The 24,070-nt window shown below is 40.9% G+C and overlaps 2 protein-coding genes across 2 annotated transcripts in view; both read left to right on the top strand.

The window, feature by feature from the left end:
- The window catches only part of tmem131l (transmembrane 131 like), a 31,217-nt gene extending 15,445 nt beyond the window's left edge, over positions 1 to 15,772 (top strand). The window contains exons 5-34 of the mRNA XM_085356844.1: positions 413 to 536; positions 650 to 766; positions 2,109 to 2,213; positions 3,452 to 3,526; positions 4,697 to 4,850; positions 5,514 to 5,572; positions 5,650 to 5,755; positions 5,840 to 5,942; positions 6,130 to 6,274; positions 6,453 to 6,623; positions 6,710 to 6,776; positions 6,857 to 6,980; positions 7,098 to 7,167; positions 7,308 to 7,417; positions 7,530 to 7,599; positions 7,704 to 7,831; positions 8,139 to 8,281; positions 8,378 to 8,564; positions 8,862 to 9,047; positions 9,160 to 9,309; positions 9,418 to 9,955; positions 10,100 to 10,212; positions 10,408 to 10,574; positions 10,678 to 10,884; positions 11,115 to 11,193; positions 11,459 to 11,568; positions 11,697 to 11,823; positions 12,271 to 12,341; positions 12,493 to 12,626; positions 15,385 to 15,772. Of these exons, the coding sequence (XP_085212970.1) occupies positions 413 to 536; positions 650 to 766; positions 2,109 to 2,213; positions 3,452 to 3,526; positions 4,697 to 4,850; positions 5,514 to 5,572; positions 5,650 to 5,755; positions 5,840 to 5,942; positions 6,130 to 6,274; positions 6,453 to 6,623; positions 6,710 to 6,776; positions 6,857 to 6,980; positions 7,098 to 7,167; positions 7,308 to 7,417; positions 7,530 to 7,599; positions 7,704 to 7,831; positions 8,139 to 8,281; positions 8,378 to 8,564; positions 8,862 to 9,047; positions 9,160 to 9,309; positions 9,418 to 9,955; positions 10,100 to 10,212; positions 10,408 to 10,574; positions 10,678 to 10,884; positions 11,115 to 11,193; positions 11,459 to 11,568; positions 11,697 to 11,823; positions 12,271 to 12,341; positions 12,493 to 12,626; positions 15,385 to 15,684 (4,240 nt within the window). The 3' untranslated portion in view covers positions 15,685 to 15,772. The remainder of the gene's footprint in view (positions 1 to 412; positions 537 to 649; positions 767 to 2,108; positions 2,214 to 3,451; positions 3,527 to 4,696; positions 4,851 to 5,513; positions 5,573 to 5,649; positions 5,756 to 5,839; positions 5,943 to 6,129; positions 6,275 to 6,452; positions 6,624 to 6,709; positions 6,777 to 6,856; positions 6,981 to 7,097; positions 7,168 to 7,307; positions 7,418 to 7,529; positions 7,600 to 7,703; positions 7,832 to 8,138; positions 8,282 to 8,377; positions 8,565 to 8,861; positions 9,048 to 9,159; positions 9,310 to 9,417; positions 9,956 to 10,099; positions 10,213 to 10,407; positions 10,575 to 10,677; positions 10,885 to 11,114; positions 11,194 to 11,458; positions 11,569 to 11,696; positions 11,824 to 12,270; positions 12,342 to 12,492; positions 12,627 to 15,384) is intronic.
- A 3,749-nt stretch (positions 15,773 to 19,521) lies between these two features.
- On the top strand, positions 19,522 to 21,928 carry LOC146630321 (toll-like receptor 2). Its single transcript, XM_085356565.1, has 3 exons — positions 19,522 to 19,579; positions 19,966 to 20,209; positions 20,855 to 21,928. The coding sequence occupies exons 2-3, from the start codon at positions 19,985 to 19,987 to the stop codon at positions 21,926 to 21,928; spliced, it is 1,299 nt and encodes a 432-aa protein (XP_085212691.1). The 5' UTR covers positions 19,522 to 19,579; positions 19,966 to 19,984.
- Positions 21,929 to 24,070: the final 2,142 nt, after the last annotated feature.

The raw sequence follows: 24,070 nt of genomic DNA, 5'->3' as shown, positions 1-24,070 counted from the left end.
GAAGAATTTGTAAACATAGACTTAACAGTGGACAAAGGATTAACTTTCATATAAGTGCAAAGGCTTGAGTGTGACCGTCTTTGCTCAGCTCCACTGGTCTTGCTCAGCTTCATATTATAGCTTTAAACCTGTTATTATTTGGGATAGAGAAATGTGGTTTACATAATTAAACAGCATGTAAAGAATCTCCCAGGGTACGCTTTCAAAACTATGCATTTTTAAATAAACGTTCATGCACACCCCACTTTCTCAGGGAGCAGCAGGGGGATCTAAGGTATGCAGGCATGTGTGAATATTCTTATAGATGTGTATGTAGTGAACTATAATGATGTGTACCTCCATTTATTCAGCTAGCCATGGCACTCCTGTAACTCACTGGGGAATCCTAACGTTCTCATGTGTGTCTTTACAGGCCGCTGGGGCTGCCAAGAGCTGAAACCATATATATACACAACCCCAGTCAGGAAGTTCCTGTCACACTGCTGTCAATGTTTACATCCAGCAGGCATTTTTACATACCTTCCTTTCACAGAAGAGTAAGTCCATAGAAGATTCTTAACAACTAGTGATGCTTAGAAATAATTGCAATTGAAGTAAAATGTGTATCTTGTTCAAATAACTTATTGCTTTGTGTTTTCTCTGTACCCAGGTGATCCCTCCTAGGGGGAAGGCATCTTTTAAACTAATTTTCCTCCCGTCTGAGGAGGGCAATATAGAAAACACATTATTTATAAACACATCGGCCCATGGGCTGCTGTCATACCAGGTGAGTTGCAGACGTGTTTTTTTACCCTCACTTCGTGTCTCCAGATAAGGGGATAAGCATTTGCTTACTGTTTGCATGCTATTGTTTTATCGCAGTATGTGTCCTTGTATGAGCTTACAAACAGTCTCGGTCATGTCAGCTTTTGTTATTCTCTAAGAAAGTGTTATCCAAAATAGAAGCTGACCATACTGCTGGTTTCATGCTTGCTTCGTCCCACGTGCACACGCTCACACGCAAGTCAAAACGCTGATCTTTGTGCCATTAGAAAGTTGAGCATGCAAATTATGTTTAATTCAAAAATTGTTTGCAAAGCATGGCTGAGACTAAAGAAATAAAGAGAAATAATGCTGGTAGGAGAAAGCGTTTATTTATTCAGGGCTCCGCTGTTACCTCGAGGTAGAAAGCACGCGGTTTCATAAATTATTTTTTTTTGTGTGTATTTGAGGCTTTAATTATTTCACTGAAAATGTTTTTGCATTTTACTGCAGCTCTGCAAGCTCGAGTTAAAGTAGATTGCTACAGGGAGAAGAAAAATAAAGTCTGGTTGTGAGACCACTTTAGGGTTTATCTAACCTCAGCTTGCTTAAATACTGTAGCCTTTGGTTAGCTTTGTCAGAGATGTTTGCCTTTCAAGGCTCGGCTTAACTGAAAATTGTGTCACTTGCAATGCTTGCTGTATTTGAAGCAGGATCAGTTAAGTTGTAAGTTGGATGTCAGACATAATTGGGCTCTACACTGAAACCAAAGCATGCAGAGACTGCCCACAGAAATCCAAAAGTCTTAAGTCTGTGTAATGACGGTTGTCATAGGCAAGTCTCGACACTCAACAGCCATCTTGGCAACTCCTCTGGCATTTATTTATTACCAACAAAACTCAGTTTCCTGGTTTGATTATTATTAAGGAGTGGCTTTGGGAGTAAGGGTGTTCACAGGCTGCTGTTATTATCACAGCAGCATTATAAGAGTTTGACTTTATTTCAGGATATAATCAGGATCAAGCCATCACACCTGTGATTTTAAAAAAGATACCATAGAAACTTCTATGTGAAATTAAAGTTTGCAATCGGTACAGTGCCACAACAACGAAGTAAACATGAGCCAATAACAGGCCACTGTCTTTAATACAGTAATGTTTGCACTTGATAGTTTTGCATAATTTTCTTCATAGTTTAAACATATAGTGGAGCTATATTCAACCAGTTTGCCTTTATTGTTTTTGAGTTCTTCCATGTGCATTCAGACTGGAATAAATCATCCCAAACACTCGTATGTGTTGATGACACTTGTTTGTGTACTTGCTGACGATGTTTCTTAGTATAAATGTTAACTGCTTGTTTTTCAGGTATTTGGTGTGGGAGAAGACCAGGGATCATTAAAATCTGTCCAAAGAAAGGATAGTGTGCTAATATTCCCTCACATCCAGAGCATTAAGCTGACCCAAACTCAGGTACTTTCTTGAATGTCTCTGTGTTTTTCTGTGGAGGACACACAGAGTATTGAATAAGAGCTCATCATTGGAAACAGCTGATTTTCCACTTTCCTGCCAACGCTGATAAACAAAATTGGCTGCAAAGATACAAACAGGAGCTTTGTTATGCACACTGGCATGAGCTAGGTCTTATTAAATTATGAATGTGTTTGGCGTCAGCACAGAACTTGATAGAAAAAAAAAAAGCTTCTTTTTTAACATTTTTAATTAAAAATGTTAATGTTTGCTTCCAATGTAACAGACACTTGCTTTCAAATCAAATTAGCCACACAGAAGCATTCATTCGTACACGCTTCACAGCGACGCAAAACCGAAAACCAATGAACAACTTCTGTATAGTTTTTGAAACAAGCTGAGGCAGTGAAAGTGTGTGTCTGTCTTTGTCTGTGTGTAAGAGGCATCTGAAAGGCGTGTCCGCCTCCACAACAGGAAGTGGGGTGGCAGTTGCAAAATGTCAGCTGAGCGAAGTGCAGAGACTTGTGTTCACTCAGTCACACAAACGGCTGCCAAAGCTGCATGCACGATTTTTTTCTTTCTATCTCTCCCCCACAGTGTTCATGTATATGTGTATTTCTTTTTCTTCTTATCGCACACAAATTGTAACATTTGCACCAACTTTACAATTTTTTTGCAATATTTTTTTTCTTTGTGGTGTTATGCTTCATGTTGTAGCCGATGTTTAAGTCTTTTTAGTGCCGTTTAGGTTCTTATTCCATGTTATGTGCATATGAGGTTGAAATAGTGTTTTTCACTCTGTCTTGCAACTTTGTAGTGACTTCCCCATCTGAGCTCATTCCCACTTTACAAATAATTGCTTAAGCACTTCAGTGCCAGGACTTTCAGTTTTGTTCTGTTCTGTTGCTTGAAGTTCAGCTCAAATCTGTAATTAGGTACATGCATGTATGCTTACTTTTACTTGATGTTCTTTTGTCACACCTTTCCCAGATCAGCGGCTCTCAAATCAGTGTAAACAAAGTGGATTGGTCATTGTTTGTTTATTTACCTTGAAAAAGTGTGGTCTTTATACACCAAATTGTTGCACTCTGATATGTTAAAGTACAACTTCAAGAAAGCTGCTCTAAACTTTGTATCCTGTTGTGCACCTGTTGGGATTACAGTACTGCAATGCAAATGCTTTTACAGCAAGTAAAAGAAAAAGGCTGTTTAACCTGTGACCATTGCTGTTGCTCTTGCAGGAAGATGCCTCCAACATCACTATACTGGGTCTACTCCTGGAGTGCAGCTTACCGAAGAGTTGGAACAGTCCACAGGTAATTTGTCTCCATCTGTTTCAGTAGTTGTCGAGCCTTTTCAGCTGACACGCTGCTCTGGAGAATCATGTTTTACAAGTACAGGGATTCGCGTGCCTGGATTTTAGACCTCTGAATTTAGAGGTTCTGGGAAGATCTTGGCACATTACTCCAGCTCAGAATGGTTTTAAACACACCTGAAAATTCAGCAGCTTCTCTCAAGCACTGTTGTTGATTTTAAAATCCTAGATATTCTTGATTTGCAGTTACTGCAAGCATTTGAAAATATCAAAAGAAAAGCACGATGCTATGAGAAGAAGCTTAGGGCAAACTTTGTGGAAATAAGGAGACATAAATAGAAAGGCAGTTAGCCGCGTACTTGATTTTTTTTTACGATGTGTGATCTTGCACCATTTTTAGTTCACCCCTACTTAGCAAAATCGGAGCTGAGCTTCAGTCCTCTTGAGCAGAAGGCCTTCCAGTCTTAAACGTCCAACAGACAGCCGGGCTCGTCATCTGAGCGCCTTCTGTTTTCTACAGAAGCCCTGGGGAGAGGGAGATCTCTTGCCAGGCTTTTAATTGCTTTCTCAAGTGACCTTATAATCGAAGAAGTGCACATGAAGTGAGAGAAGACGGCTGCAGACACCTACGCTGTCATATTAATACAAACTGAAATCTTTCTCGTGTGCTGTGGCGTGAGTGCCCCGGCCGTAACTTTTGGCTCGTATCCAGGACCGACACCTGCTGCTCAGTTCTTTTTCAAGTCTACTTGAACAAAATGGGCTTTGGGTCGGAGTCGCGGCTGCGTACAGATCAAATGAGCCCAACAGAAGTTACCAGCAGTCTTGGTTTCTCGGGATTAGTTTTGCTTTTGCAGGTCTTGATCCCCCAGTGGCACCAAGCCATAGTATCTGTCTGCAGTTCGTCAAGTGGTGATTCACCCACTGAGAGTGAGATTTGCACTATCCCACTACTGATCTGTCAACTTTAAGAGGGTGTTAGTAACAGGGAGGGTGGTAGCAGTTAACAGACTGGCAAAAGTGGGCATCTAAGTCAGGGTATGTATTTAGTCTCTGTTCCCGCTTGTTGGATTTTGTTTTAAATTCTCAGATTACTCGTCATTGTTCATGTGCTCCTTATTTTGTCCTTGTGTTTGGTGCATGACTGTATGCTTTTCCTGTTCTGTCCCAGGGGTCCTGCCTCCAAAGCGAGGAGCGTCTCAGTCTGCAGATTAATCTGTCGGCGCGTGGTGACCAGCCTGCTGACCTGGACAAGCTCAAGCCCTATGTCATTGAGCACATTTTGGTCCTACTGGTGGCCCCTGCTGCTGAACAGGATGCATCCGGTGGGTGTCTGCGACCTTTCTGATTCATGCCCTGAAGGCAATTCACACCGCAAGCGTGCCACGCTGCACGACCTGACTCTGACTGTCGTTCATAAAACAGTATTTCAGTATGAAAAGAGAAACATGCACTGGTATTTTATTTATTTATTTATTTCAGCCTACACATGAATTACATCATTGAATGTTTGTGTGATGGAGCTCTATCAAAGCAAAATAATGTTTACTTTTTAACAGATTTAACCATAACAGAGCTTCTATATTTCCTGTGGAGTCGCTTCCATTTTTTAAAACGTATTAGTTTAACTAGAGAAGGAATACAATTAAAAGACTTTGATTATTTTGCAGTTTTGAAAGAACTGTCTAATGAGAGGCATGGGAAATATGACAGCAGTCCTGATTTTGTTTTCTTTCTCTGGTTTTTGCACCAAATCAGGGGCGAAGGTTCAAATTATTTTGGCCACAGTTGTGTACACAGCATCAGTGTACAGTTCCCGTGATTAGTTTGAACCATTATTGTTTTTCAGAACTGCTTTCTGAAGTATTTTATTGTACTTACCTGTTTTCTGATGTCGCTTTGTTTGAGTTGTCATCCTCATTCTGTTGTATTACACATGAATCACATTTGTATACATTATTCTCATTCCTCTTTGCTTCTTCCAACAGGGGAATCAAAAATAAGAGTTTATATGTTAAATTCTGGAGGGAAGAAGCTCTATATAAAGGTGAGAGTTCTGCCTTGTTGTACAACAGTCAGCGAGTAGAATTATTGCAGCTCTAAAACGTTGTTTTATGTCTCCAGGACATGCAGGTGCTATCAAAAGTAGAGGCTAGCTTGGACTTTAATCAGGTTCTTTTGACACCAGAAGCAAAAAACTTCACTGAAGTGGCTACACTGGCCTGCAGAGGTGACTACTTATTTAAGTTGCAATAGTTTGCTCTAAGCCCGTACCGATTCTTCTGAGTGAAATTGTATTTGTATTTTCTATCAGGCTCATTGCCTGGCCTCGACCAGAAATGTATAAGTCATATCAGTTTGAAAATTATGGGAAACAGGACAGCCTACAGCTTCCCTGGACTACATGTTCCACACAGGTAACATGGAGGAATTTTGTAATCATCACAATAAACGTATATCTGATCTGAAACAACGTAGCCCCAGAAATAGTTCATTTAAGTGTTTTTAAGGTACTAATAAACACAGACAAGTATATCAATGTATATCATCTATATTTTCCTTCTGGGGTCATTTCTATACTAATGTTTTTATTTCTTTCTTCAGATGGCCTGTTGGGGATTTGTTCAGCCTGTTCCAGATGAAACAAAGAGCTGCTAACCAGGTGGACTTGTGGCTCAGCAACCCCTTCCCTGTGCCTCTCATTGTGTTGAATGCAAGCCTCTCAGAGAAGCTGCAGGGGGTAATGAAGGTAGGCATGCACTACTGCAACATGTGATGATAGGACGCAGTTTTTATCACACGATGATCAAATTTGCGCCAGGTTTTGACCATAGATTTTGACCTGTAACAAGTTATTCATTCATCATATGGATTCTAAACAAAGTGGAAGATTTAACAGATTATCTCTGCTGCCCCCTGTCTGTCAGGTGATGCACTTCAACACTCCACTGACAGTTCCTCAGGGCTGCTGGCACGTCCTGTCCCTCCAGCTGCTCAGCAGGGCCCTGCCTGTTAACCAGGTCTCCACCCTGAGTCTGAATACCAGCCTGGGCACAGCACTGCAAGTTCCACTGTACTTCTATCCTAATCCTTCCAAGGTAAAATAGCAGTTTCAGTGGTGAGTAGGTAGTGTGTTTGGGTCGGGCATTTGTGTAGAAATTAAAAGTTGTATGTTTGCCATCAGGGAGAGGTGGTGTTTGAGGCGGAAAGAGAGTGTGGACGTCCTTGTCCTCTTAGACTATCTGAAACAGGTAAAACTTCTCTCTTTCTTTCTTTCTTCCTGTGATGGAAGATGTTATAATCCAAGTTATTTTCTGCTGTGTTTTATTAGGTCGCTCAGAGTGGCAACGCTCTCTTCTTCCAGATTTTTCCCACTCGTCTTGGGCTGTGGACAGCAAACTAGCAGCTGAACTCTGCTCTCGATGGCAGAGCCACAAAGACAAGCTGCCTTGCAGGTTATTCTTGAATTTAACGCACACACAGAAACACACACTCCTGCGCTGTGTGCTTTTATATTCCATCAGCGGTCAGCATTAGCATAATTATTCATGTAAATATGTTCGTCTTGTCAGGTGGCCGAGACTCCCAGTGGAGGCATCGTCTCTTCTGGACTTTGGTGCTACTCCTGTCAATGAGAGCAAGGTCGGTTATGTTTGTTTAATGAAAATACAGCATTTATTTTTTATTAGTTGTACATTTTAAGATTTTTTTTTTTAAATTTAGGAAACATTTATTCTTAACAAGCATTTGTCTTATAAAGGAAAATTTTTTTTTTGTTCCAGGTTAAGACGTTCATGCTGAAGAACCCTTCGTCTTCAGTGGTTTCTGTAGAGATTCGGGCCCTCTCTCTGTACCCTGCTCCCCTGGAGGCTCTGGACCTTCTAACCAAATGGTACATTGTCAAGTTATTGTTGCAGTTTAGTACACGGCTGTTTGGAGTTTTGATGCCGCAGCACCTCCTTCTACTCCACTTCTGAAGGTGTTTTCTTTGTTTGGATTGGCAGGTTTAATATCAGCCCTCTCTCTGTTAACATCAGCACAACAGAGTTCTCTCTGTTGGCTTCTTCCTCCAAGGTAAGCCTCGGAAAAACTCCTCAAAATAAAGCTGTGCCACTGTCTCATGTTCCTTTCTTTGACTAATCCTTTCCGTTTCTTCCCTCCTGTGTGCATCTGTACAGGTGGGTAAGAATATGGAAGAAAAAACCGGAGTCTTACGTCTGCTGCTGCAGCCCTGGGAGTCCAGAGAGGTTGCTGTGGTTTTTACTCCCTCTGAACACAAACCCACCACCACCATTCTTATCATCAGGTATTCATTGATAATAGTGTTAATGGATTTGATTGTGTTTTCTGGGTGCATATGTGCTGAGTTTTTTGTGTTCCATAGACATTTCACAAATCCGTTTTCCGCCATTTTTGTGGTACCCGGTTTGGTACAAAAGTGTAGTGGAACGTGTTTTGTAGCCAGTTTTTAAAAAGTCGGTAAGTTGTTTGTTTATAACACTGAAGACTAAATGTGGCATGATTTAAGTGTCTCTTGATTTCCTATTTTAAGTTTCGACGTCTGAGTTTGTGTGTTTTTAATATTTTTTTCTTTCTTTCTTTTTTTTTTTCAGGAACAACCTGACGGTGTTTGACATGGTGATGGTGCAGGGCCACGGGGCTAAAGAGCTGCTAACAGTCGGGGGGAAACTGCCCGGTCCTGGGGCCTCTTTACGCTTTAATGTTCCTCAGTCAACGCTAATGGAGTGTCGTGATGGTGAGAGTGAAGTTTATCAGCTGTCATATTGATGTAAATTTTAAGCTAACGTACGATCAAAATCAGGCTAATGGGCATTATTTCTGACGCTTACAGGTCTGCGCAGCAATAAGCCCCTTTTTGCCATCAGAAAGAGCTTCAAGGTGGAGAATGCCGGCGAGCTTCCCCTGACGGTCATGTCAATGAATATAAATGGTTACAAGTGTCAGGGATTTGGCTTCGAGGTGCTGCAGTGTCATTCCTTCAGCCTCGATCACAACAGCTCCTCTGAGCTCACCATAGCGTAAGTGGAATTTCACACCCCTTTCCTTCATGACTTCCCCTCATTTAACTTTTTGGGTTTCATTTTAAACCATAATGTGGTTTACTTTGCTGGTTGCGCAATATATTAGTTGCCCAATATCCTACTTCTCTTGTTATGTATTTATTTTTTGCTATTTCTCTTCCTTTTTTATATTCTTGCACAATATGTCCTGAATATGTCTTCCTCTCCTTTTTTAAAAATCTCATCATTTTGGCTCTTTTTTTAATCATTTTGCCGTTTGTTTCTCTCTCTGCCTCTACCTGTCCGCGTCTTCAGGTTTACCCCAGACTTCACCTCATCCTGGGTCATTCGGGACCTCACCCTTGTGACATCACGTGGCACTTCTTTCCCTTTTACCCTCAACGTGACGCTTCCCCATCACATGTTGCCCCTCTGTGCCCAGGTGGTTCCTGGCCCCAGCTGGGAGGAAACTTTCTGGGTGGTCACCCTCATCTTCACATGGTCAGTAACAGTAATTTGTGAGGAGAAGCGGATGCATCGGGGAACATTTATTGATTGGGGTTTAGTTTTTGATTAACTTGTAAATTTTTTCGGATCTCTGTTTTTGTTGCAGTTTCTCCTTGTTTGGTGTGTGCCTGATGGCCTTTTATCAAGCACAGTTTATCCTGCATGAGTTCTCTGCACCGAGCAGCAGGAGCAACCACAACTCTGTCTTGTCCCGGGAAAATGGTTCAGTCAATAATATCACACCTAATGGAGTACAGTATGTAGATTTGTCTTCCTCATTTATTTATGTAGACCAATCGTAAACATAGCAGGAAAACGTTTTGGTGTTAAAACACTCTAAATAGTCAAATGTCTGTCTGTGCAGTAAAACAAAAGGCAGTTGTAAGACCTACGTGGACACCTGCCACACATCCGACAAAGGTAAAGGCCGCGGGTCTCCAGCCTTAGCCAACAGCCTCGCCCCTCGACCTCAGTCCTCAAAGAAGGGCTCCTCAACCACACCCTCCCAACAACAGAAGAAATGCAAGGTTTCACTCTATTACTCCAAATATAAACCCAGCTCATCCACAGCATCAGCTGGTGCTGTGACAGTGGACGAAGAGCTGGAAGACCTGAGACCAGACCCTCCCCTCACTCCCGACACCGACGTCTGCAACAACAACAACGAGCCAGCTTTCATCAATGAGATGGAGAAGATGACAGCCCCAGACTTTAAAGAAGTCGTAGAAGATACAATGCCAGCAGCGGTTATGTTTCCCATGGAAATACCTGCTGGTTTCCCAGATAATGTCACACTGGGTCCAGGACCCAGACCGGGCCTGTTAGTGTGCAGTCCCATAGAAAACACTGAGCACTATGCAGAGAAGATGGAGTCTGAGAAAAGGGACAGTTCTGAAGTCGAGGTAAAGGAGGAGTTTTTGTTAGACTGCTGCATTTCTGTTTAATTACAATAACAAATTCATTTCTCTTTTGACTTTTATCATCAAAGAGATTTCTATAGAAAAAAAAAAACCCAACTGTCATCCCTGTTTGTTTACCCCGTCTAGCTGAGAGACGACTGCAAAGGACAGAAAAAGAAAGCGCAGAGCACAGAGTCTGGCACTGCAGCAGGGAATAATAAGGGAAAGAGGAGCCGCAGGAAGACTGAAAATGTCTCCAGGTAATACACACGTACTTAACCAAAGCAACACTTAATGTTTTTAAAGCTCGTGATGAAAGATACCTTAAGACATATCTTTGACGTTTAATGTAAAAACAAGCAGACACTCAGTTAACCCAGTAATATAAATATATATAATGTGTTGTTTTGGGGGGGGGGTTTTGTTGTTGATTTGTCTCCCAATTACTGTTGTAGCGCTCCCGAGCACAACATGCAAGTAACACCAGAGAGGGAGAAGGAACCTGTTTGGAAAACTGCGGACTTTGTCAGTGGACCCCGCAGCAGGAACCGCTCCACCAACAGCTTCAAGACAGAAGCACTGAAGCCTGTGCAGACTGCTGAGAGCCCACTCAAACAGAACGGTGGGCACAAATAACTGACTCGGCCATTACCGAGCTTCCCTTAAATGAAGCTACTTTGGTGAGGAAAGTCGATTCTCATTTCGCTGGGCTTTGTTCCTGCCAGGTGTGTGTCCTGCTCGCACTCGGAAGAAGTGTACTCCAGAGTGGCGCGTGGGCAGCGTCTGCGAATCAGGCTCAGACTCAGGCAGCTCATCGGGCAGCGTGAGGGCCAGCAGAGGGAGCTGGGGCAGCTGTAGCAGCACCAGCAGCATGGAGGGAGACAAGGACGCCAGTGCCCGGACACACCGCTCCACTACCTCATCTAGAAAAAGTATGGGGCGCTTACCTTCTCTTGAAAAGAAACCCAACTCAAATTGTTTTGTTGCAGTGCTGCTTTTTTTGGGTTTATAGCGGTGCTGTCTCTGCAGCCAGCCTCACACTTTCTCAGCTGTTGAGTGAATGCGTGTAATGTAGGAAACTAGTCAGTAAAAGTCTTCTTATAATAGATGAGAACTGTAGTTTGCCACTTTTTAACATTAGTCAGTTTGTTTGTTTTTCCAGGGGACTCCATGCAGTACAGTGTGTACCCAAAAGAGGTTGACAGCTACCAGCCCATTAATGCCAACTATAAGACTAAAAGGTACAACAAGAACTGGTTCTGATTAGTATCAATATAACATTTCTTTTTCTTTTTTTAATCTTTTTGTTTGCCAACTTAAACAAATACTAATTTATCAGTCTGTAATTTGTATTCCAGAGACTTTGTCAGAGGTGGTCATTCATGTGTTTTTTACTGTGCTTTCATAGGATTTGTACAGTTTGTAATGCCAAGAGCTGGATTTAGGTTATCTTGTGGTTTATTCAGACGCAGTGTAAGTCGTAACGTTTGCCTTTCCTCTGTTCAGCATGAACAGCCTGTACCATAAAGACCAATGCCAAAGCCAAGAGTCCACCAGGCCCAGCTTGACCTCAAGCTTTGCTGCTGCTGTTGCTGCAGGAATGGACCAGAACACGGGTAAAGGCTTAATCGTTTATAGCAAAAGCACACTTTTTGAAAAGACAAAATGTGCAGTAAACTCGTCTTCTACAACGGTTGTGCGTCTCGTCCGTTTTTGTAATCGTTATCGTGTCCTCTCCTCACAGATGTGACAGGTCAGTATCTGCCTGAAGATACGTGGTCAGCTCCACCCATCCCCCTCACCAGTGAGTTCAGATACAACACCACCGAAGCAATGCGCTACATACCACCAACCACCGCGTCATTCCGCGGGTGAGTATTTGAAGATGTTATGGAAACACTTGGTTAGTGGTGCTTCACTCAGTTCCAGTAAATGAACTGTCTGCGTGGGTCTTTATGACGGCACCAAAGAGAGGGCTGGAGTTAGTGGAGTCTAAAACAAATCTAGTGTCCGTAACAGACTCTTAGATTCATAAAGTGATTAAAAACGATAATCCAGATTAACAGTTATTGAAAATCTTTAGTAGAAATGGAAATAACTTTACAAATGTGAGCATAAAGCGGCTTTTCACCTGTGGATAATCTGCATATTCATCTCAAAAGTTTGGTGTTACTCACCCTTCTCTGTAAACAGAATCCCTAACTGAGTAAGCACATGCTTGAATATCTTTCCTCTGCTGCTGCACTGCGTATTTGCTTTTCTGTAGATTAGTGTTTCAGCTTCTTTGACTCTGTTAAAAGTTTCCTCCTCTCCTGCAGGTTACGTTGGAATAGTGCCAGCAGCCACTGTAACAGTTCCTATAACTACTATCCGGAAAATGGCTACATAGGTACGAGCTCATGATAAGCACTTTGAACCGGTTACGTGTTCCCATTGCTTTGTAGAAGATCAGCTATATAATACTGTAACCAACAAATAATGCAAAGGCTAAACGTCCCTGCTGGTTCAAGTCTGAGTTGTTGTTTGTTATCACTTTGCAGGTAATGGAACTTTTACAAGTGGTTTTCACAGTCAGGAGGGCCAGAACATGCACAGCAATCAGACCATCTGGAGTGACGAGCAGCCTCAGGAATCGCCCTCAACCTGGGACACAGCAGCCTGTGTGGGCAGCAAGGTGACGCCTCATAATACTCGAGTCAGATGGTTAACGCGGGGGTTCTTAAAGTTTTCATGACTCGGTGCCAATTTAGGGAGAAAGCATCTGGCTGAGGGCGGCAAAGGAAAGATGCACCAATTACACCACAAAGTTTTGTTTTTAATTTAATAGCAGCACTGTAGGGCTTTTCTTTTCCATCATGCCTGTGGTAGGCTGAGAGGCAGTAATCAGTTCATTTGCAGATATTCTGTTTCAAAGTGCAAATGTTACTATGAATTCGTGGTTTTACATCTTTTGCTTCAAAGAACGGTGGTTTTTATCTGTAATTGTATTTTTGTACCACTTCCAGTGGCTGTTTCAATTACTCACACTAATTGTACTTGGAGATATTATTTTATGTCCATTATGTTATATATGACAGCAGTTTGTCTTAATGATTCCTTTTGTGATATATTTTCTATACACTGGGGAAAAAATTGTTTTTATAGCACACAGGTTCTCTAAATACATTTCTTTAGTTTCAATAACCAGAGTCAAAACACTACTTCATGATTCATCGTGGTGGTGCAAACAAATGACAGTAAAATTACCTGAAATCAATGACTTCAGCTGCAGTCAGTCGAGGGGAACAGATTGGAAGTTTTTTCTTAAAAAAAAAGAAAGAGAGTATTTATCATTTTTTCTGCACCATGTAAAGTTACTTTTTGTTTACTCACTATAATATTTTCATATTTACATTATTCTGATTACATGTTTATAAGGGGTGGGAGTGACTCGCAGTGTTATACTAACAGAACGCACAGCAAAGATGGTATGGCAGCTTCTGCAACCAGAGCAGCCACTGCAACTACAGCAGTAACTGAACTGCAGCAACTAAACCTGCCGTGAGGCCTATAAATAAACCATGTAAAGATGACACATGAGGGGTTTCAGTCCCCTAAAGCAAATACACAGTTGCACTTCTGTAAATTGGATACATAAAGCAACACAGAGAAGTTTTCTAGCACAACTGGGTGGTGTAGTTTGCCTTACAGTACTGCAGAGGCATCGTCGCACTGTAGGTATAAACAAACACACTGTTTTATCTCTGATAGGCTGGAGATGGTTAAGATGCTGATACATCTGTCAAGATTACTCTTTAAATAAATGTGTGATGGGTGATAAAACCCAGTTGCGGTTCCAGTTTAAACTTCGAACCTTAGATCAGTGGTGTCAAACATAAGCCGTGGGGATCAGAATCGACCCAGCAAAGACTTCAAGCCGGCCGACTGGACAGCTTTAGAAAAGTGCACAGATTTTGAGCTTTTAGCTGTATTTTCTGATGTTTTACAGCTTTTCCTATTGATAAAGATCCATCTTCCCCCATTGACATTCACACTACATGTGGCCTACAGTGTAAGACGAGTTCGATGTCCCTGTTCGAGATGTAAGCTGGATGTGTGTCGATTGGATCAGTGTAATTACACCTCTGACGTCTGTGTTCTGACTTCTGATCATTTTCAGAAAGTAATCAGCTCTGTGCAGAAATAAGGAAGCAGGGAATCTGGGTTAAAGAGTATGTTACTGTATTTAGGATAGAATCAGCTTCTCTTCTGTTTGTAGCCTCTGTTTCGTGTAGCTACACTAACACGGAGGGGGTGACGCTTTGATTTAATCCTGACATAAAAGAACACACAGTGACGGACGACAAATTTAGCTCCTTTCAAATTAAAACCCAGTTCACATCTTTCTTTTGGTTCTTGTTAAGTTTTAGTCATAGTTGTGATCTACAGAGGAACATACATGTTTCCCATAAACCAGTCTAAACAGACAGGCTCACATGCAAGCTAACAGGCTGGATAAGAGAAAGGGAAGTTCATCTTGAAGACAGAAGAGTACAGGAGACTGCGTCACGTACATCTTTACCGAGGGTAAAAATAGGGCGGGGGTATTGCTCTGTTATATAGATGTGTGGAGTCAAATACCCTGGATAGGACACCAGAGAGTTAAAAGAAGAAAAAGAGGCATGCTGCTACAGCAGCTGGTTTATTTCCACCAGTCCAGTCTGTGTGGCAGAAATGAGCAACACGATTAACACGAAGTCTTTTGGCCTTTTGTTGTTGTTTCTTTTAATCCAGCATCCTGCACAGCTATTTATTTGTCAGGCCCGGCCTGTGAAGCGGGTTGGGAAGAGTTGGCTACAAAAAGAAAAGGAAACATTAATTCTTTACCCCTTGAAAACCTATTAGAAGTAACCCTCAAAGCACTTTCCTGAACTGAGTGGTGACTCATATTTCAGGCTGCTTATAGATCGAAATAACTGGGTGGCCTCTGCCTATGCAGCTACCCTTGGAAAAATCCAGATACGATTCTAATGGTTGTTAAACCACATCTTTATTGATATATACTGAAGTGTCAGTGCGTAAACATCTGCTGCATCAATGACAAATGAGTTTATACAGATGTTAACAGTATTGTATACATCTGAGCATTTCTGTGACTCACTTTGGTTCAGTAACACTTCAGCTAGATCTGAGAAACTTACTCAAATTCTTTGAGGTATATTTGTAAGACTGTGTAGAAGAGAAGAGGATTATCACATAACTCATAAAGATGAGGGGAAGTGTTGCCGTCTTTGCTGAACTGGAAAGGTCATTTTGTTTTTGCTGAAAAGGAGAGACAAACGGCAGCCAGGTCGTCACTGTGGGGAACAGATGGTATCAGAGTGCAGTGAAAGGTGAGGTCAGAAACTGTCGACCCCTCCTGACAACGTTTTTCCTCTCTTCCGCCCCCACAGCCATACTTCTCGGGTACCCGCAGTCTCTCCCCCATGTCCAGCCTGTTTGGATCCATCTGGACACCCCAGATCGAGCCCTACCCGAGCCACTTCCAGCCCGAGCGATCGGCCCCGGTGTCCCCCATCACCCCGCCTCACTCCCCCTTTACTCGGGAGCCAGTGGGGGCCTGCGGACCGCTGCAGTACTCCAGCTTCAACCCTTTCGGCCCGCACATGAACTTGGACATATGGAACTCTTCATCCAACCGCAGCTCCAACTCGCAGCTCTCCAACGACTCCGGCTACTGTGGAGATGTTTAAAACAAGTAAATACAGCAGAGCTTAACTATAATTGGAAACTTATAAGTCAAGAAAAGGAAATAAAAAAAGAATGTTCTTTTATCATTGATGGGGAAAATGTGAATATTGTTTTTCTTTTATGTTCCCATTTTCAGATGTTATATGTTGTGAAAGGTTAAGCACTTGTTGTATATTTTTCTAGCTGTTTTGCAGTTTTGATCATAGAAAATTAAAAAAAAAAAGTTTTGTACTTTAACTTCATGCGTCTTGTTTTTTAATTGACTTGTTTACTTGATTTTCCTTATTTATTTATCTTTACTTTCCTGTGACTTTCAATTAAGGGTGGGTTTTGATGATCAATTTATCGATTAAAATTGATTCTAGCTTGGATAAGGTGATATCGATTCATTAAAATCCCGAATTGATTTTTTTAATATTAATTTATTTTGCCCAAAACGCCAGAATCTCAGGTTAAACCTCACAAAATTTCAAGAACCACCAACCAGCTAAAACAGTAAATGAGAGCAGGAACACGGATTCTGCACAAAGACGTAAACACAAAGCGCGGACCCGCGGATCAGAATCAGTGAGATGTCGCCTTTCTCACCCGACGGCACGGACACGGTCGGGGCTGAAAGCCGACAGCTCGCTGATTCTGATGTTTCGGCGGGTCCGCGCTTTGTGTTTAGGCCCTTTTTGCGCTGATTCCAAAGCTGTTAGTTTCATCTCTCTCCAAACAATATTGACCGAACCAGCAGCAAAAGGAGATCCAAACTACGCTTCACATAAACATCGTCATGGACTCCCTCTGACTTTTGCTGTTTTGCTTCCACCACAATAAAAATCACACTTCATGCACAGCTCTCTCTCTCTTTCTCTCTCTCTCTCTCTGTATACTTCAAGAACAGTTTCCAGTCTAAAAATCTGTTTTCTGCATTATTCGCTTGCTTGTTACGCACAAGTCTATCATTGTTTACAGCGCTGTCAGCCGTTGTTTTCTTTCCTTTTACTTACTTCCGAAAAGAAAGCCTAATTTCTGCTGTTCAATACTGAACAAATTTAAACTTAAAATTATGCAAAATTGCAAAACGCTTTGCCGTGTTTCTAATCAAACCTCTGTAACTTTGCTCTGCTTCACGTCAGCAGCATCAGATAATGTTCATATGTTGATTAATGACTTTATTTCGTTTTTGATCTACTGCAGAATATTTTTATAAAACCCCAGGCCAGGAAAATCACCTTCATGTTTTTCTGTGTTTTATCTTCAGCTACTTTGACACAAAGGCCTCTGCTGTGATGCTCACACCTTTGATAAAGTCTGGAAAGTGTCAGCTTCCTTTTTACTCTCAATCATTTGAATCACTTTTCTGCCCCTGGCTACAAATAATGAGTTTTACTCAGCTGAGCCGTTTTGATTCTTAAACGCAGAAAATATTTTAACTAAAACCAACTTTTGGCTGCTTCCTTTTTTTACAGCAAGTCACCATAGCAGGCAGCTCCACGTTAGCTTGGGCAGATTTGTGGGTGTGGGGTGGAATTGTCATCAACCCACCTGGCCAGTGGATGTTGGTGAGCACAGGCACCCAACTTTGCGAACTCAAATGAGGTGATGTAGGATTTTCAAACCTTACCACAGATTCTTCTACCAAATATCGAGGATGAGTTTGTGTATTGATGATTTTGATCCTCAAGGTCAAAGGTCAGGTTTTTGTGAAACTAAAAAGACCACATAAATCAAACACCCAGGAAAAATCAAATCAAAAATGTGTTTGACCCATTTTATGATTTATGATTCGACCTCGATATGATCCAACTGCTAGGTGTATGCAGACATCTGAGATCCCTCAGACTACATGGATATTAGGAGGATCTAAAGTCGTGTGCCTGTGTGTGCATATACCTTAAAATCTGAAAAAGTGCATTGTATTTCTAAATATATTTCTAAATATAATTTATACAGATGTTAGGGAGATGTTTAATCCACTATACTAGAAATATTAACAAAACTAAACAAAATAAACAATCTAACACCAAACATGGACATGCACAAACACGTAATACAGTTAGAGTAACCTCAGCGGGCCTGGAGAACGGCATCTTTGCTGCTGTAATCTTACTGAGCACAACAACTTTTTTGTGGAAGTCAACATATTAAAAAAAATAAATAAAAGGAACGTGACTTCCCGTTCTCTAATTCTCATAACTATTTTTAAAACTTCAGTAAGTCATTGCCAAATACACAAATATTGTATGTCCCCATTTATATTTGGTGACACTTAAATTACATTTTATTTAATTCTTTTATCATAGCCAGTATCACCTTTCGCCAAACAACAATGCTGTTTGTTAGTGTGATTATAAAATTCAGTTTCTTTATTTTATCACAGGAGGCCTGAAACCTGTCCGGCGTTGGTTAAAAGAAGGCGCTGACATAGATTTACCCCATTTCAGGTGGATTACCTGTGCTTTATTTAACTTTATCAGGTGTTTTTTATGAAAAACAGCCCAATCTGTATCCAATCTTCCATTTAGACCTACGTGGAAATGTATGATACTATAAACTCAGCATTGTGGCACTGACCATCACACACATAAATTCATACGCTGGTTATAATGTGGCACGCACAAGCTGACAAAGGCAGCCTAAAGTATAATGAATATAACGTTTATATTATCACGGTAATGATACACATTCCTTTTCTGTTCACATACAGCTCAATGCAGCCAATCATATGGCAACAACTAAATGCATTTACACATACAGACATGGACAAGACTCAGGTTCACAGTGAGCATCAGACTGGAGGAAAAATCTCTAGGATTGACAGAGAATGGTCCGAAAAACAGAAACTACTCAGTCAGTTCAGTTCTCTGGATGAAAATGTCTTGACCCCTGATGCCAGGGGTTAGAGGCAGGGGTGTTATAAATAATCAAAACTTTAAAAAAAAAAAAAACCACCAAAGAAAAATAGACTAGGTGAAAAACCTTTGTGAACTTGGAAAGCTTAGGCTACTTCGTTTGAAAACGCATCATTTTCTCTCCTTTTTGGCCTCCCGTCCACACTGAGACGGCGTTGTCCTCAAGGAAAAACGCAGCGTTTGAAACGCATGCATTTCAAAACGGAGCTGCCCCGTCGCAGTGTGGACACTCTAAAACGCAGACTTCCTAAAACGATGACGCATTTTAGTCATGTGACGCATGCGCAGGACTGGAACGTAGGTGCTTTGGGCCGTTTCAACGTGGACGCAGAACTCTGAAAACGACTGAAAACGCTAGTGTGGACGCGGAGCTAGTGTGGACGTAGCCTAACTCACCTGATGAGGCAGCGATGAAGGTGTTTATTGAGACTCCGAATCTCTAAGACTGTGAGTCATCAAATTTCGACAACTTTTGTGTTTCAACTGTAATGTCTGCACTGATTTCCTAAATCTTACCTCTCACATATACCCTCCAAACAAACTAACTACAAATAACATTAAAGTTATTAAAAACGAAACATTTTCAAACAATAAAGACGAAGCTAAAACGACAAACCCCACTCTGGCAACTAAAGTTAAACTGAATTAAAAACAAAAAGTCTGAAATGAAATGTAAAAGAATTCTTGCCGCACTTTGGGCCCATTAGTACATCAAGCATCGTTAATCACAGCGTACCCATTTTCAATGGCTGCTTCCAGCAGGATAATGCAAAATGGCACAAAGCTCAAATCATCTGAACCTGGTTTCTTAAACATGGCAGTAAGTTCACTGTACTCAGATGTCTGTTGCTTTATTTCTGGATCTCCCCTTCTAATGTGACAGGATGAATGTATGAGATAAGGAAATAATCGAGCCACAAATAAGAGAAGTGGTAAAGGACACTTTCACATCAGTCAGTGTCCTGACTGTGCAGGAGGAGGACGTGACATTTCATCTGTGAGTAAGACAGCGAATTTTTACCGAAGTTTTTTTTTTCTTCATTTTTTCTTCTGTGCAGGGCTAAAGCTGGTAAAACCTGTTTTTAGATCATTTATTTAACACATTTTAATGCTGTGGTGTGTGTGTGTGGGTGTGTGTGTGTGTTCTGTGCTTGTTTAGGATGTCTGCTAAAATTAGTCCACGCATTAGCATTAGAGTTTATTTGATGATCAGTCAAACAGTCAAACTGTAATTTCCCCACCACATTACTTTATGACATTAGCACGAAGCCTCCAGCTGTGCTCCAAAGCTGTTAGCATGGCTGTTTCATTATTACATTGTGTCACACCAGCACCTGAAAGAAAAGCTCTGAGTTTGATTTTGTGTTTGTTTGTGTTTTGCAGGCACTCAGGAGAAAAAGTCATGAAGTTTCTCGTGTTTGTCCTGTTAGTATCTCAGTGCTCGGCGCTCACCAGTCAACAGTGTCACCACTGTGAACAAACATCCTGCGACTGCTCGAGCCAAAACCTTCGAGAAGTCCCTGCAGCCGCTTCAAAACTCATCACTGAGCTCGATCTCTCTTTAAACGCACTGGAGACGATAATGAAAGATGACTTTCTTTCATATGCCGCTTTGAGGGCTTTGTTCGTGAATAACAACAGGATCAAAACCATCCATGAAGACGCATTTCACCCACTGACTCATTTGGAGAAACTGGACTTGTCCTCAAACCAGTTGGAGACTTTGTCTTCTGGTTGGTTTCAGAACCTGACTTCTCTCCACTACTTGAATCTTTTGGGAAACAAATATTCAACACTTGGTCAGGGAAACCTTTTCCTGCCACTGAGGAGCTTGAAGACCCTCCATTTTGGAGGACCTTTCCTTCAGTCTGTCAGTAAAAGGGATTTTTCTGGCCTTTTTGGTCTTGAGGAACTTGTTTTTGAAGGAAATCATCTGCAAGTGTTTAACAGAGGGAGTCTGAGACAAATTGGACCCATTAGCCATGTAACACTTAGTCTCAGTGGAGTATTTCACAGAGATTTAGCAGTAGTACGAGCTATATTGTTAGACGTTGTTCATCCAAACACAACAGTGACATTCACTGACACACAGTTTAACAATAGTTTGCAAATGTTCCCACTTCACGTGGCCATCGAGCGTGGTGCTACAGGTCTTAGTTTTAAAAATGTGAACATGTCTGTGTCAGCTTGTGTACAACTTGTGAATATTTTTTCAGGCTCTGATCTGACTTTTTTTGCCATTGAAGATTCTCACATCTTCAAAAATGAAGAGGAAGTCCGTCTGCATCACATAAACCTGACCAGCTTGGATGTCATCGTCTTCAAAAACATTGATATTAACGTGTTCTACCGTGTTCCTGAACTCCATTTCATGCAAAATATACTGACTGTAGTAAGAAGGGCATCTATGATAAACACTATGTTGTTTGTCATTCCCTGCCAATCCACTATTCATTTCTCAGATTTGGAGTTTTTGGACATCAGTGACAACATAATCGGAGATTTGACACTTATGGAAATGATGTGTTATGGCATTGGTGTCCTTCTAAATCTCCGCACACTCAACATCAGCAAAAATATTTTGTCTTCAATCAACAGCAAACTCTTCACTAGACTAGAAAAGCTGGAAAACCTCGACATGAGTAGAAACTCATTTGACAGCATGCCTTCGACTTGTTCCTGGCCAGCAAGTCTCAAGTTCTTAAACCTTTCGTCAACTTCTCTTCCTGAGGTGACATCCTGCCTACCACAGAGCCTACAGATCCTTGATTTATCCAGAAATAAACTGACTGTCTTTAGCATTGAGTTGCCGCTTCTCAAAGAGCTGTACATCTCTGGCAACAAGCTTGGAAATCTCCCAGATGGGCATTTATATGTCAGCCTCGCAGTTCTCTCCATTCAAGACAACAACTTGGCCAAATTCAGCAGTAAAAACCTGCATGATTACCAGAGCCTGAGGGTCCTGGAAGCTGCTGGCAACCCTTACGTCTGTTCATGTGACTTTGTAGGTTTCGTGACAAATGACTTGATGAACCACAAAACTGTAGTTAGACATGACTTAAAGTCTTACATCTGTGACTCTCCCGATGCAGTGAGGGGGGAGAGAGTGTCAGACGTGAAGCTGTCAGTGTTTGAGTGCCACACAGCTTTAGCGATTTCTTTGCTCTGCTTAGGCATCCTGGTGCTGTGTGTGCTCATTGCAGGTCTGTGTTATAAGTTCAGCGTTGTGGGGTTAAACGAAGGTGATCTGGGTGGAGGCAAATGTGATGCCAGCAGTCGAGCAGCCGGAACTGCCGTTCTGACAGAACTTTGTCAAAATCAGGTTGCGGAAAGCGATGAACTCTAGGACGTACCTGGAGTCGCCTCACGACGAAGATCACATTCCAGCGTTCTGGCAAAGTCTGAGAACAGCGATGAAAACATCTGAAATTGATAATAAAGACAATCTATAAAAGGGTTTATACTTACAATTTTGATTGTACAAACACATAATTTACATTTTCTAAGCGCTACAATGTCAGGGACTTTATGCTACAAATATATTTTAAGATTATTATATTGTAGTATGATATTTTAAGAGTATTATCAAAGACAGCATGGCGTATTTTGAATGTAATTTGGTCAATCTTTTTTAAAAACTCAATTTTCTCAAGAATTCCCTTCATTTGACAGTAAAAACAAAGTACAGAAGGGTGCATATGGATCATTTTAGAATCTTTTAAAACTTGCCCTTGTATTTCTGAAATCCTTTTAAAATCTTTCTCTTAACTTGTCATATAAATGTGCTAAAAAATGCTTAGCTCTTTGTACATAATTTGGGTTGGAGCTGCATATTACTCATATATCTTTCAGTATTGTGCTAATTTAGTTTGAATGTTTCAGGAATTGTTCTTTTCTTTCTTTTGAAGTTTTCTTTCCCTCCATGAATGCGTGTACTCTAGTGGAGGTTGACATAAAAACTAACGAGAGGCAAGTGAGTGGTCTATTACAGGTCATAATGGTTTTATATACAATAAAGATTTAAAAAAGGCAAAATGATCTTTTTGTTTTTGTTCACTGGAATGTTTCAAAGTTATCATAAGTACCAAAACCTGTAACTGACACAATTTATGTATATGTGAAAAACTCAAACAAAAGTGATTATATAATCAGTTGCACAAGATCTTTGGGCAATGACACATTTTGTGTTGTAATTTTGCCTCTGTGCACCACCGCAATGGATTTAAAATCAAATAAGGCAAGCGTAGAGTTTCAGCTTTAATTCAAGGCTTGAATAAAAGTATCACTTACAGTCATTTTTATCCAAATTGCCCATTTTCAAAAGAAATTGGAAAAAAATATAATTTTTGTTATAATAAAGATTGTTTTTAATACTTGTATGAAAGTTTTCAGTCAGTGATTGCTGGAAGGGTAGAACACGTTGACATCACCATTTGCTCTGCTTCGCCTTTGGTGCAAGCTACCGTCAGCTGCTTACTGGTTGTGAGTCTCTGCCTTCAGTTTGTCTCCAGTAGCTGAAAAGCATGTAAAATGTAAATATAAGCAGAATGCAGTGATCTGCAAATGCCACAAACCATTATTTTGTTTTTATTTTTAATTAATATGAACTGAGGCAAATTGGAAAACTTCTGACGTAAGACAAAACAACATTTGCAATTCTTTTTGAAAAACTTGGATCCTCTGCCCTCTCCACTGAAGATGAGAGACTATCCAGCTTCTTATTATTCCCAGTGCAAAACTCTGCATCTCTGACGCTATGTGGATGCATCAATGCATATGGAATTGACATCTTGCACATCTGGAAAGACGTACCACACCTAAAACATAGCAGCAGAGTTTAAGTGCAGTTCAGTCAAACCGTTATAAAGGTTAATAAGCAGTTTTTGTGGATGAAGCTGTATTTCCCTAACAGCATCTTTCCGCAGCAGTGCTCTGCTTTTACTGACCACAACAAATTTTTGTGGAAGTCCACATTAAAACTTTCCCATCATGCAGAAAAAAAGTAGAACTTGAATTTCCCGTTGTCTAAATGCTGACACGTGTCAGATTCTTTGCTCTTAAAATGTTGCAATCTTGGTCAAAGTAAGCAACTTCCCAAGTCCATATTGATATTACTGTTACAGAACTATTTTTAAAGCTTCAGCAAGTGAACAAACACTAACAAACAACAATGAATGCTGATTGTTAGTGTGATTATAAAATTCATTTTCTTTATTTGATCACAGGAGGGCTGAGGTTGGCTGAAAGCTGGCGCTGACACAGATTAATTTTGGATTACTTGCGGTTTATTTAACTTTAGTCCCTCAATCTAACACAATGAACAAGTGCTACAGTCACACTCTTTCAGGCTCATTCTCACACAGGATGGAGTCAAGTCTTTATGACCTAAGCCTAACTGCACCTTTTGTCTTTTTCTTCCCTTTATGTTTTTTGAATATTTAACAATTGTCATTTTTCTTGTGCACTTGAACATAAACACATTTTATTC

This window comes from Diplotaxodon limnothrissa, linkage group LG6 (genome assembly GCF_057381915.1).
Source record: "Diplotaxodon limnothrissa isolate DT_005_m linkage group LG6, D_limnothrissa_male_GT1.1, whole genome shotgun sequence".
NCBI lineage: Eukaryota > Metazoa > Chordata > Actinopteri > Cichliformes > Cichlidae > Diplotaxodon > Diplotaxodon limnothrissa.
This window is presented reverse-complemented; position numbering and strand designations above follow the sequence as displayed.

What these genes read in the sequence shown, in the direction of transcription:
- LOC146630321 (XM_085356565.1), top strand. Translation starts at nt 19,985, where the DNA reads ATGAAGTTTCTCGTGTTTGTCCTGTTAGTATCTCAGTGCTCGGCGCTC. An exon ending in CCGCTTTGAGGGCTTTGTTC is followed by an intron (nt 20,210 to 20,854) that starts GTGAATAACAAC and finishes AAAAATGAAGAG; the next exon opens with GAAGTCCGTCTGCATCACAT.